Source organism: Festucalex cinctus, chromosome 19, assembly GCF_051991245.1.
Source record: "Festucalex cinctus isolate MCC-2025b chromosome 19, RoL_Fcin_1.0, whole genome shotgun sequence".
NCBI lineage: Eukaryota > Metazoa > Chordata > Actinopteri > Syngnathiformes > Syngnathidae > Festucalex > Festucalex cinctus.
The window spans coordinates 7,512,404-7,526,152 of NC_135429.1; the positions used below are offsets into that span (position 1 = coordinate 7,512,404).

Genomic DNA, 13,749 nt, shown 5'->3' on the forward strand with positions numbered 1-13,749 from the left:
ATGTGGCGAACATTAACTTTCTATTTAATGCAAATTGTCCATTTGGACTCAAACTACATTTAAAAAAAAAGGAAAATACATACAGCGGATATTAAATGTTGACACACATCTTCTCAAATGCCAGTTTTCTGTGACATACAGAATGATACCATGATAAACCATTTCAAGCATGTTTACAATATTAAAGTAATGATCTACTACTACTACTACTACTACTACTACTTCAAACTGTTCCTAATTCCATCATCTTGACTAGAGGGCCCAGTTCCAGCCGAAGAGTAACAGCCCCAAAGTGTGACGCTGCCGCATGCTCCCCTGTGAGATTTTTTTAATCACCAAAACCTGGCATTTGGACAGGGGTATGTCGACTTTTGATATCAATATAATATTAATATTATAACCTTAATATTAATTTATGTTCATATGATTAGATAGCGCGCTGCACAAAGAGCTGAATGAATCTGATTGAAACCTAAATGTGTTTTAGTTCACTTATTGATTTTACAGGTGAGTGATCTGTTTTTGTTGTTTATATTATGTGTTGGTTTCATTTTGTCTTCTTGTTTTTTGTTTTTTTTCCCCATTGTCATTGCCATTCATGTCTTATCAACTCCTTTGATTTCCACCTGTACTCTACCAATCAGCTCTCTGCACCCACTTGTCTCTTTTCCAGGTGTGCCTCGTTGTGTCGTCAGGTTGCTTGTATTTAGTTTCCTGAGTTGTTTCAGTCTGTTTGTTCATTGATGTCGCAAGTCATGTTCTGCTTGTCGTGTCGTAATTGTTGTAGTGTTGAATCTGTTTCCTGTTGTTACTTTCAATTATGATTGTTTTAAGACGTTACTATTTAGGGTTTCCTCACTGATTTTTTTTTTTTTGGAAATACATTTTAATTGAAGATTAATCCCGCCTTGCCCCCGACACCTGCTTTGTGACACGAGTGTAGTATTTTAGCGTTAGTGTCGTTTTGAACCATTTGAGTGTTTAATTTATTGTGTAAAGATGCCACAAATTCCTCGAATTGTTTCTGACAAATTTAGTGTCAGGTTTGACAAACGATGACCCCTGCCTCTATGCTGATATACATTTGAGACGAGACGATGAGGCTGCAGGACTGCAGACACAACACTCACCTTAACATGCCAACTACTATATACAGTCACATATTGGAAGAAAAACAAAATGAACGCATAATGGGACGGTATGATGGTATTTTTCACAAACAAATCCAAATCTTGTTTCTAATCCTGGCTGCTATCATCCAACCGGGTGCTAATCTGACTCCCATCACGTCCACGCTGTTGGAATTCCCAGACAAACAGGGAAAGAGTTGAGGTGATAACACACAGCTAAGAAACCCCCTATTTTGTGTAAGACGCTGTGAGAAAAACACACCTTAATACACCCAAAAGGTTCTGCTGGATTAGTTTTGTTGAGAACTACAGTAGCCTACAACAAAACTATAACTGGATTTGCTTGGCTGTTGATGGAAAAACAAAAATGTTGTCAGTGTGGATCTCACGGCGGAGTACAGCTAAACCGTAAAGTAATTTATAGTTATGCAGTATATTTGAACATTTCCATTGTCTTATAATCTTTTCCACTCTGCAACATTACACCAGAAATGTTGTGCCCATCTCCTTTCCTTTTGTTTACTGTCAACTCAGTTGTGATGGGACGCTGCCGGAAACATTGAAAACTCAGGTTGTGTTTCGCTTGTGAGGATTAAATGACCAGAATTTGGCAAGAAACTACTTAACTGATTAAAAGAAAAGGGAGAAGAGAGGGGAAAATATTTATTGCCGCATAATTTAAAAAAAAAGAAAAAAAGAAACATATTCATCCAACAGAGGGAGAACTTGTGAGCTATGTTAAGAAATATCCATCCCCAAACCTGTAAGATATTTTTCAAGCTAAACCCAACCCCAGCGCATGACTCAGTGCCTTCTGCTAATTCACTGTGACCTTTGTTTAAAAAAAAAAAAAAAAAAGAAAAACAAGAAAAGAAATCCGCATTGATTGAAAGACACTCGTTTCCAATCCAACCAGTTGCTCCACATCTCAGCCACTTAAAAAAAAGTCACGCCTTGATTCACCTGTCTATTATCTGCAAGCATAGCTGACAAAGTAGACACATGAGACAAACAAATGGACACAGGTTTTGTGGTTTTGTCTTTGCTTAGTGCGCTGCCGCCGGCATCGAAGCAGATCCGCATACCTCAAACCCCTGCAAACAAACTAGGACTCAAGTGGTGCTATCTTGCTATACTTTTAGTGATGTGATTCTGTGAGGTAGATGTGCCAAACACTCACTATCGTTTTGTTATAGGTCTTTCCAATGTGTGTGTTTGAGGCAGTCTATGAAATTTGTCACAAAATTCCCCAGGAATTAGGAGGAACTTTAGTTTGGGATTGAGGGCGCACTTGCAACTGTCGAAATTTAAGTTTGAAGGGAAGAATGTCTCTTATACTAAAGCAAGTTATTGCCAAATATGGCCAATGTTGATTAAATGCTCTACTAGCAGTCAAAAAACAAACAAGTTAAGTTTACAGGGTTAAAAAACGCACACATTCATACACCAGTGGTCAGCTGCTGCCAGGTCAACTGGGAGTTCAGTGTCTTGCTCAAGGACAATTCAACATGGTCACCAAGGGTGAGGATTGAACCCACCACCTCACGGATGGGAGCCGGCCACTCTACCACTGAACCATGTTCGGCCACTTTGACGCTTTAACAGTTGCTAGCTAGGTTGGCCAGGCGTCCTGATTTAGGACAGTCCTAATGTTCAGTGATGTCCTGCGAAACTCGAAACCGGACACTGGTTTGTCCTCCTTTTTAAAGAAGATGAGCCTTGGTTGAGTTTATGTGATGCAACATTAGCCCCACCCCACATTTGTTACAATTGGTCTGTGATTAGCCAAGAGTGACTTCAGTTAAAAATCTCGTATATCATTGGTTCAATAAATGTAAACAAAGTTGCACGTGTGGCTATCTGATGTCATTTCCTCGCCGTTTTCTTTGACTCTTTTATTGTTGATGAAAATACATCGCAAGTCTGATGTATTAATTTTTTAAAAATGTCCTCCTTTTTTGACCTTATGGAAACGGCCACCCTAGTTGACACATGTATTTAGCAGGGCTTGTGTTATTATTAACCATTAAAAATGCACAGTTGGTGCAACATGAGTTGCAGGGAAAGAAGAGCAATTAGTCTGTGTGTTTCCACAGTGCTTCATACTTTCCATGAACTTCTGCTCCAAAGAAATCTACTATCAAGCTCCTTATTCCTGAATGGGGGAAGTTTGTGTATGTAAAGTTAAATGGATGTATTCCTATGGTATGTGGCAAATGATTAGTGATGATACGAAGAAGTTGTCTCACCCTGTGTCATCCTGCTGGAAGCCTTCCAGCTCGTCCCTTTGCTCCGCCAAGGACGACTCCAAGTCCAGATACGTGCCATTGTGGGAAAGCTGCAGCGCGCAGTCGTCGAGCTATGGAAAATAATAAGGCACGGTTGACAAAAATCAATTGAGATGTAAAAACTCAATTTGTTTTTCAGTTTGGTGCAAGTTTCCGACAATCCCCTCAGGTTCAAGTTCTAGTTGTGGTCTCCACGACATTGTTGCATGTGTTTCAAAGAGATTTTCATCTGGAGTTTGAACATGACAACAGTAGGGGGGCCTTTTTCATGTGGCTCAGTTTTACTTTTTCATGTACTGGGGAATTAACTTGTTGGGGGTACAAATAAAAGGCAGTGGATCATAAAACTCCAACCAGAAATGGTGGTCGTTTAAGTGTCATTAAAATTGTGCTGTGTTGTTAACGTAAAGAACGCGATCGTGTAAATGCGCGTATGGAAGGTGGCGTCCCGTCGTGAACAACCAATGAATGCGGTCGCGACATCTGCTTTTACTTGATCCAAAGTAACACTGCAGTACATTGTTGCGTCAGAGTCGCTCCATTACATTGTGTAACTGGAAACCCCGCAGTGTTTGAGACCAGGTGCACAAGAATATATCTGTACACGACTTCCAGTGATGTTTATGGGCACTGTCAAAAGTTGATAGCAGGTGCTATGAGCTGCCCCGGTGACTACGCATAATAAGTATCATCTCACCAGGTGTAAATATAAAAATTCCCGCAAACAAAATACGTTGTGTTCTCTGACAACTCTAAATGGGTGATAGGTGTGAGTGTGATTGGTTGTTTGTCTATAGGTGCCCTGTGATTGGCTGGAAAGTTGAGAGCGTAATCACCAGGCACAGAAATAGATTTCATTAACGTTATTCCATCCATTATCGCCATGGAACACATTTCGAACCAGAATTTTTTTTTTGTCAACCAATTTTTGTGGTTGAGAACAGATTTTTTTCAGAAGTGTGTATGAAATTGTTAAATGTCACTAAGAACTAAGCTAGTGGTCGTCTGACATTGCTGATGAATGAGATCAGAGTCCAAAGTGTTGAATTCGCATTTAGCACCTGTGCGCCATCAGTATGGCATTGACCTGGAATGGTCCCGGCGTGCGATGCCAAGCACCCCCGCTGGTGACTGCGCAACCGAGGAGCATGACGACACGCCGGGACCGGCAGGCGCTGATCACAATCCCTCCCTCGCACTCGGAAACAGAGACGGCCCGCCGGTCGAACTCGCGGCATAAATATAACCCGGCTATATTTACTCGAGGTTGCGTCCACTCAGGAACTCAAGGGTAGGTGTGTCCCTGAAGCCTGGCAGTTGAATGGCCACTTCTATATGAAGATTGTCAAATTTAGAAATTGTAGATTATTCCGGAACTAAGAGCAGGCCACGAGCAAAGGCGGTGACTTTGGGTCTTGTTCTAGTTCCTCTCTCATTTTAATCTGAGCCAAATCCTAATCCAACAACAGGGGAAAGGCAAAACATGGGACAGTAAATAATCAGACACAACCCTGATTAAAAACGCAGTCGGGAAAGGAGATTAAAATGCATTTGTAGCTGCGTTTCCGCGTTTGACGCCGTATTATTCAAAGGACAGCCAATTTGCTCTTCACGTTGTGTATCTGATGCTCGGCAATAATCCAAATCTTCATCATACCACACATAATTGACACGAGTGATTATTTTGACGTGACATACTTTTAAATACAACTCCACAACCTTGTGCTGTTATTGTTCATGCCTTGTGAAACGAGCTAAGATGGAGAATTGTTTGACCAGGTCAGAGTGGGGGACAGGGGTGAGAACACAGGGGGTGTTAATCACGTCCTGCCCCACTGCCCCAATTTGAAGTTGAAATAAGACAAAAGCGTTTCTTGTGCCCAATCTGTCCACATTATTCAGCACGTTCGCCGACCGCTTTCATTCCACAAATACCTCGTAGCCACTTTTATCCTTTTAATAGACGAGTGGTGCTTTTGTTATCTCAATGAAGCTCGATCAACTCTTCACCTTGCACACCCTCAATCACATATACTGCTTAGACGAGTGAAACTAATAAGCATCCAAAGAGTCTCAAGTTCCTAAAACTCTCCGGTGGGCGAGTGGATGCAGTTCCAGGAGCAACTGTAAGGTCCCAGGCCGTGCCCAGAATCACTTCGGAGTGAGTATTATTTACACTCATTTAATCAAACTCTCCCCGAAGTGGAGAAGCCGGGAGAAAAAGGAGAGTAATTATTTCCATGTTAGAATAACACAAAGCTTGCTTGTGTTCCCCATACTGGAAACGGCCCCTTTATGTAACTCTTGAAGAACTTTCTACAGTCAATCAGAGTTGCTCTTTGAACACAAGTGGATCGGGTGCGTGCATTATCACTGCTATTAAATGGAGTTTAAAGAGCAATGACAAATGTGTTTCTGATGTTTTGAAACTTCATTTAGCTTCCTATGCACATTCACTGAACCCTTCTTTAATGTAAAAAAAAATAAATATGTTTTTTCTTTCAAATTCAAGACATGGTGAACAAGATGAACTGCTATTTTCTGAAAAGGGGCAGCAGATTCAATGAAAAAAGAAGAGGCCTCAGAATTGAACCATGTGGAACACCATACATTGGTGGGCCGCCAGGGTAATTTAACGGTGGCGGAAACCTTAGAAAGCAAAAGGAAATTCATGGAAAGCCTACTAGAACAGCTAAACTCTATTTGGCCTTAATTAGAAGTACTTTTACTGGTGACAAGTGGGTCCTGATTCACATTCAATATGAGTTTGTTTAATACTGAATATAGCAACTAGGGATGTAACGATATCCAACCATCACGATACGATATTTATCACAATATGAAGCACACTATACGATAATTATTGCGATATTGTGGGATTGTTGGCGATATTTAAAAAAGGTCACAATATTGTGGAAAAAAAAAGTGCTCATACCAAAAACTAAAAAAAAAGCCCAAAGTTGTTGGTTCACAGGCATATTACGTTCCCCTTCATCTGACAGTTAGTGGAGATTTTAGAAGGGCCAAAACATCCCTAATGACAATTAAATTGCACTACAAAACTAGCCACCAGATGGTGCTAGAAGTGCACAAATTGAAATCAACCGGACTTTTTTAATAGATGTCTTGCTTTTAAATATCGTGAACATGACGACGACAATATCGTGGCAATTCACGATATTGCCCTTATTGTTACATCCCTAATAGCAACATCCCAATTTTAAGACTGTGTGAACACTTTTGCAACAATTGTCAGTTTGTTTTTATTTTACTTTTACTTGTACAGTCTAAAGGGCACATTAATAATGGAAATGTTTTGAAAATGTAATTTTTTTTTTTTTTTTTTTTTTAAATATCACAATAACTAGCATTTGAACAGGGGTGTGTATACTTTTTACATACACAGATGTAAGCTATAAACCGACATCGCCAACTACTGGCCTGGCATGCATAATCCATTCAACGTTTCAAGTTGTTTTTGTGCTTGTGGGATTGTTTTGACAACACTTTTAGTCATCTGTTGATGTGTAAACGTACCCTTATTCCATGCCGTGTTTTTAAGCGTTGTTTGAGTGTCTCAACTGAGAGGTGGAAAAAGGAGAGAAGAGGTCAGGAAAACCATGTCACCCAAAGTGAGAAGAACAAAGTGTTGCAGGCATCCGGGCCTCGGCCACAGGAATTCTGGGACAAGTGACCTATACTTTATGTGTAACCCAGCTGGCCATGCGCGTCGTCACAACATAATCATACAGTAAGTTTTGCTGAGAGAAGAGCATGGGAGGTTATTTTGCTTAAACAAAGAGACGCTATCAAATATTTGTAAAAAAATCAACACTCATTAAGTGTTAAACCGCTGACAAGTGTGCCATGTTTCAATAACATAATCCCAATGAAGTCCCTTAAGCATTAGCTTTGCAATCTGACGGGGAAAAAGTGCAACTTTTCAGTTTCATCCCTATAATCTAAACTCGGTATCCAGTTGCCATCGCGCGCAAATTGCAAACACGAACGAGAGCCGTTGCCATCTGTCCATGTAAAGGTTGTAATCATAAGCTTTTCTGCGCTGTGGGCCATTTTTCATTTGTTTTGCGGTTTTTAAATACGGGGGCAGCTCCAGATCGGCTGGTCTGGGAAAACCACTTTGCTGTCGAAAGTTGGTTTGCTGTCAGAGTTGTGTGCAAGCACTTCAACTCTTCTCAGCTCACTTTTTTTTTTTTTTTTTTTTTTTTTTTTTTTTTTTTTTTTTTTTTTTTTTTTTTTAATATACACCTTCAACTTTTTGTCTTACAGTAAAAACAATGTCGCATATGTGGTCATAACTGAGTGCCTGGAAGGAATGCGCTGCTGTTTTGGAGTTTTCCCTCGGGCTCCTTTTGGACCTTGAATTTGGCATCTTTTGCTTTTCACATGCCCGTCATAAACTGACAGTGACCACTATACACCTGCGTGTCAGGATACTTGTTGGGCTCCAGCTAAATGAATAAGAGTGCTTGCGCTAATAATGACTTTCACAGCAACCTCCAGATCTTTACACTTGCATAATATTACTGTATTTGTAGACCTTTACTAAAATATGGCCACCCTATGACACCATGGGATTAAATGGGGACAGTTCATCATGAGCAAAAGGACATTTGTGGTGGAGTTTGTTGCTACTGTAAGCTCGGAGGCTAACATTTGCAATATATCACCCCTCAAGCTGGTGCCCAGTCGTGTTCTTAAAATAGGATCTGGGTGGCTGCTAGGGATGTTTTTTTTTGTACTTGAAGGTTGCAAAAATAACCTCAGTTAATTGCAGCAAAACTTTTTTGGGCAAAGTGTTATATTGTTGAAATAACACTTTGAAATGTATGGATTTTTTGAACATTTTCCCCACAGCATGATGGAATATAAGCTAATGGAATCAGATAATAGGCATAGATTGGCACTACATATCCAATCATATTGCTTGATTTAATTAATTTATTATTTTTATTTGTGGCGGCACGGTGATTGAGTGGTTAGCACTTTCGCCTACCAGTACTGAGGATTCGGGTTCGAGTCTAGGCTCCGGTCTTCTTGGGTGTAGTTTGCATTATCTCCCCGTGCCTGCGTGGGTCTTCTCCGGGTACTCCGGTCTCCTCCCACATTGCAAAGATATGCATGGCAGGTTAATTGGGCGCTCCGGATTGTCCCTAGGTGTGCTTGTGATAGGGTGGTTGGTTGTTCGTGTCTGTGTGCCCTGTGATTGGCTGGCAACCAGTTCAGGGTGTATCCTGCCTACTGCCCGAAGCCTGCTGGGATGGGCTCCAGCACCCCCGCGACGCTTGTGAGGAATAAGCGGTTAAGAAAGAAATGTTTTTGTGTTGCGAGTCAAATATGATTTCCAGTTCTTTTGGAATTTAGCTCCAGGCTCTGATGTATAAATAAATAAACAAAGCAAATACTAATACTCTTAGCATTTTTTTGTGATGACTTTTTACTTTTATTCCCACATTTGAAAATATTATGTACTTTATTCTCTTGACATTCTCAAAATAGGCTGGTTACTTTTTACAACCTGGGCAGATAATGACAATATGTAAAAATATTTATATAAAACAAACACAAAAAAAACAAAAAAAAAACAAGCACTTATAAGATGAAGTACCACTATCTACCTTATTCCATTTGTACAAAAAAATATCAAATCAAATTAAAATTATGAAAATTACAAGTATGAAATAATATCCATCCATCCATCCATCCATTGTCTTAACTGCTTGCTCCTCACAATGGTTGCGGAGGTGCTGGAGCCTATCCCAGCTGGCTTCAGGCAGTAGGCAGGGGACACTCTGAACTGCCAGCCAATCGCAGATATTATTAAATAATAAATACAAAAACTATATTTTAACTGGGAGCAGACAATGCAAATCCATGCTGACTGGGCAGGCAATGACAGGGTGGACATTTTCGGCTAATGTTAAGCTTCACTTTGCAACACGATTGACTTAGCAAACAGACTGTGTACTTAGAGGTTGTTGGGTTTTTTTTCCCCCCATGCCAATTGATATTTCACATTATGAAAGAGTAGATATTCTATTGTAGGGCTGTCAAAATGTATTAATCAACTAATCGATTGTCAAATTAACTGACAACTATTGTAATAATCGCGTCCTAATTTTTAGCCATTAAAAATGCTAGAACCACATCAATCCCTTTCGTGTAATATTTGGTTACAAAACAGTAATTGGGGGGTATGCATCTATGCAAAATACAATTCAAGCCAATTATTCCATTAATTGCTTCTAAAAGTATTTGATAGTGACAGTGGTGAAATCCTACTACACACAAAATATTTTGGAAATTCCAAAACAAGTGTGAATATTTACTCTTCAAATAACCAGTATTTCTTCCCGCATTGAAGAGAGACAAAATGCTGGTCATAATGTCAACTGAAAACATCGGCAGGTTTCATAAAGGCGCAGTTACACCATCATGACAGGGTGGACAGCCATTTCTGGGATATATGAATATAACTACATGATCAAAATGGCTCTTATCAAATAATTTGTTGATAATTGCGTGTATTATCATTTAACGGTTTATTACACACAGTGCAGTTAGTTGTTATAAAAAATGTTTGACCACTACTAAGACCGCAAGTTTCATTTTGCTTGTTTTATATTGACTGAGAAGTTTTGATACCAAAGGTACGTCATAATACTGACACACTTACAATGCATTTTTACTTTTGCTTGCATACAACACAGCCAGTAAAGTAATATATATATATATATATATATATATATATATATATATATATATATATATATATATATATATATATTATAATTTTTTTTTACCTTGTGCGGAGCCTTGAGGAGCCGGTGGATGCCGGCAAGTTGGTTGATGAGGGGGATGTCCTCCCTGAAGGTGTAGAGCGGCGGTCGGGTCGGTTCCGGGAAGTTGGTGCTGTTGAACGGATCGGTGTCGTCTAAAAACTGAACCCTGCACACAAAGGTGGCCATGGTGCATCCATGCAAGTGGCGGCCAGCTTCCCCGAGGCTGCCGAGAGCTTCTCAATTTGGTAACTAACACAAACAAACAAGCGTTGTCAAGTGGGAACCCGGGTCCGATGCAGGGGGCGGGGTTAGGGAGGTGAGTCTTGATCCCGAACCGATCGACAACCGGTCATTCACTAATGTTGTTGTCTCGTCTTCCTGTAGTTCTGCTGGAGTTTTTTTTTTTTTTTTTTTTTTTCTTCACTGCCCTGTTTTATTCTGGGAGAGGCAGGTGGCCAGTAAAAGGGGACGTAGGCGGACTCCAGCAGCAGCCTGGTGCCGGAGAGTGTCTGCCTGACACTGACAGCCGCTCTTCTGTCTGTATGAGAGTTCCACTAAATCTTCCTGACCTCCCCCCCTCCTTCTCATGCGAACACACACACACCCACTTGCGCACTGGTTAAACTCGAAGTGTGACGCATCAAGACAATATGCCCTTATTTGTTGCGGTTCTTTAAGTTTACATTTCAAGTTGGTCTTATACCCCCTAACCCCCCTACACCTCCACCCACTGACTACTTCTTCTTATTATTTTATTATTTTTTTTTAATTCATGACAGCAGTCGTGTTTTGACGTGTTTTTTTTTTAATTTAGCTTGTAAATGACATTTTACTTCAGCTCGTATTGTTGTTGTTTCGCATAAAAGGGAATTTAAAATATTAGGGACCTCAATAAATGGTCCTGTCTCATCGATTTGTGGCTACTGTGCATAAGACAGACAGACAGCAGTGGCGTCTAGTCAATAGGGGGCGCTAGAGCACCGCTCCACCACGCACGGTGGGGCCCACATTCCTTCGGGATAAAATACATAATAGTAATAATAATAATAAATGCTAATCGTAAAATAAACACATTTATTAGATAGATAGATAGATAGATAGATAGATAGATAGCTTTTTGTTTTGTTTTTGTAAAGTGAAATTGGATCATTTCTCGCGCCACATCTCACGGAACAGTAGTTGGGAAGCACAGTTACCTGCATCTAGTCCTGTATTAGCATGAAGCTAACCATGCTTTTCAATTATGTAGTCCAGTACGGCGTCAAACGGAATCCCTCGAGGGCCGCAGCCCTTCAGGTTTTCGAGGCCCCCCATTTTCAACACAGCTGATTCACATTTAAGCTCATCAGCAAGCTCTGCAGGAGCCTGATAATTATCCTGATCCTTGAATCAGGTGCGTTGGAGTAGAGAAGCCTTAGAAAACATGCCGGATCTCGACACATGTGACGTAGTCCATCTGTCCAGGTAGGAATAATATCAGCATGAACTCGTGTGATTTAAAGTGCAGTGTTAACCAATGGCGCCCTCTCGTGGTTGTAACTTTTAAACGCAAGCCCCGTGGTGTTAATCATCGATCCAGGCAATTCTACCACTTACCCTGTTCAGGGTCACGAGTGAGCTGACTCATAAACTAATGTGCACTTCCCTGTAATAAGTTACACTTTCATATTTGTATGGGAATAGCACCAAGTTGCTGTCACGTTTTGGAGTTTTCCCAGCAAGATTTTGTGATAATTCATCACATTGTATGAGGCCCACACGCAGCACCAACAGTATGTCAATTATTTGTCAGACAGTGGCAAGTTATGGGGAAAAATTAGTCAGGTGGTAATTTTCACCTCTGTCAATGAAGTCAGATTTATTTATTTTTTTCCCTAAAAAAAAAAAAAGACGGTTCGACATAGTATGAAAACGCTGCCGGGGGGGGGGGGGGGGGGGGGGGGGGGGTTGGAAATGCAAGGCTTTTATAGACAGACCATTGAATCCCATTTGCTTTAGGCCAGTGCCCTCACTTGCAGACAGTAAAGCGTTTTAAAAGCATTTTGGATAAAAGCCCTATAAAAGTGCAGTCCGTTTACGATTGTGTGTATCGCTAGGGCTTCTTACGTGAAAACTGTAAACACCATCTGTGCATGAAACTCAACCTCAGACACATGGTACATGCAATCCACTGGGAATATAATGAATCATTTGTATTTCAAATTATTATTCCTATATAGGCAGTCCACGTTTAAGCTTGAGAGTTTTGCATGTGGCTGAATCTGGAACTTCCTGTTCATGAACACGTTCATAATTAACAAGCTCTAACCGTTGTCAGAATCCAAAAACTGTGATGAGGCTATCTAGACTAGAGGTGAAAATGAATGAAACAACCTCGGGAACAAAAATCTAGTGGACGTTTTGTGGCGTTTGTTTTCAAATATACAAAGTCATGTGTGCTGTTTTAAACATATTTTTGACTACATACAAATGAAGAAGATTATGTCATCTTGGGTTTTTGTTCCCCTGCCGGTCACAGGAGATGTTTGATGGGCAAGTGTTGTGTGCATGGTTACTTCTAAAGTCAAATTAAGGAAGTAAACAGGCCTCAACGTGACATGACTCCAATAGAACAATTACTTATACAGATTGCTGCCATTCAATGTGACAGTTGTCATATCAGCTGATTTACATCAACTATCTGCAATACACAAAACAGTCCCGACAGCAGAATGAACTTTTGGCCCTGCGTGATACATGAACATGATAATAAAAGTCAATAAAAGCCACCTTTTCTTTTTCAAGGTAATATCATAAAGATTAAAATCATCCTTGTACTGTATATCAGATTTTTTTTTTCACTGCTCTGCACTCTGATTCCATGAAAATCGACAATCCCCACCATGTTTTCAAGATGTTACCGTAAACAAGGTGTGCACCGACAATCCCTATCAGTCAAGTTATCGGCGTAAGTTTACCTTGGTGTGTCCACGGGTTCTTTTATGATCAGCCTGCTGTGACCTTGGCCATTAGGTTGGGTGAAGTGTCATTTGGGCAAGTGTCTCTGAGTACTCAACTAATGTTTTAAGCAACAGCTGATTGTGTTTTCCGATGATTTGATATCAAAACGGCTACCATGAAGTCATTGTTATTCATCATGAATACTACGTGTGTTATCATAGTTTGGACAAAACAAACCGTGTACTTTCATATCCATTTTGGTGTCTGTGTTTTTCATGTTAATCCGGCTTCCAATAGGGTGACCCGTTTACAGTGGACAGTCTCACTTTTGAGCATTGTGTCCCGTTTTGCCCGCGCTATTGTTTTGTCAACTTTTAGACATCAGATCCCATCCTGACATTTGTTTAATTTTATTTTATAAGTCCAGTCAGTAAGCGAATTCTTAATTGCTAATTGTTCGGTCCACATGTATGCCAATCACAATCACAAATGGGTGATTTATACGATAAAATAATTAAAAAGGAATGTAGCTGTTAAATTCCTTCCTGTTTACTTTCACATTCATGTTAGCTTTCTCATTCTCATTGA

The 13,749-nt window shown here is 40.2% G+C and overlaps 1 protein-coding gene across 4 annotated transcripts in view; it reads right to left on the reverse strand.

Moving 5' to 3' along the window:
- The window catches only part of fhod3a (formin homology 2 domain containing 3a), a 45,956-nt gene extending 34,362 nt beyond the window's left edge, over positions 1–11,594 (reverse strand). For 2 of the 4 annotated variants that reach the window (XM_077506874.1, XM_077506872.1), the window contains exons 1-2: positions 10,243–10,776; positions 3,380–3,489 (exon numbers count right to left, since the gene is read on the reverse strand). In XM_077506874.1, the coding sequence (XP_077363000.1) occupies positions 3,380–3,489; positions 10,243–10,407 (275 nt within the window). In that variant the 5' untranslated portion in view covers positions 10,408–10,776. Of the gene's footprint in view, positions 1–3,379; positions 3,490–10,242; positions 10,777–11,417 lie in introns of those variants that run through there. The other 2 variants (XM_077506873.1, XM_077506876.1) reach the window with 2 other exon arrangements.
- Positions 11,595–13,749: the final 2,155 nt, after the last annotated feature.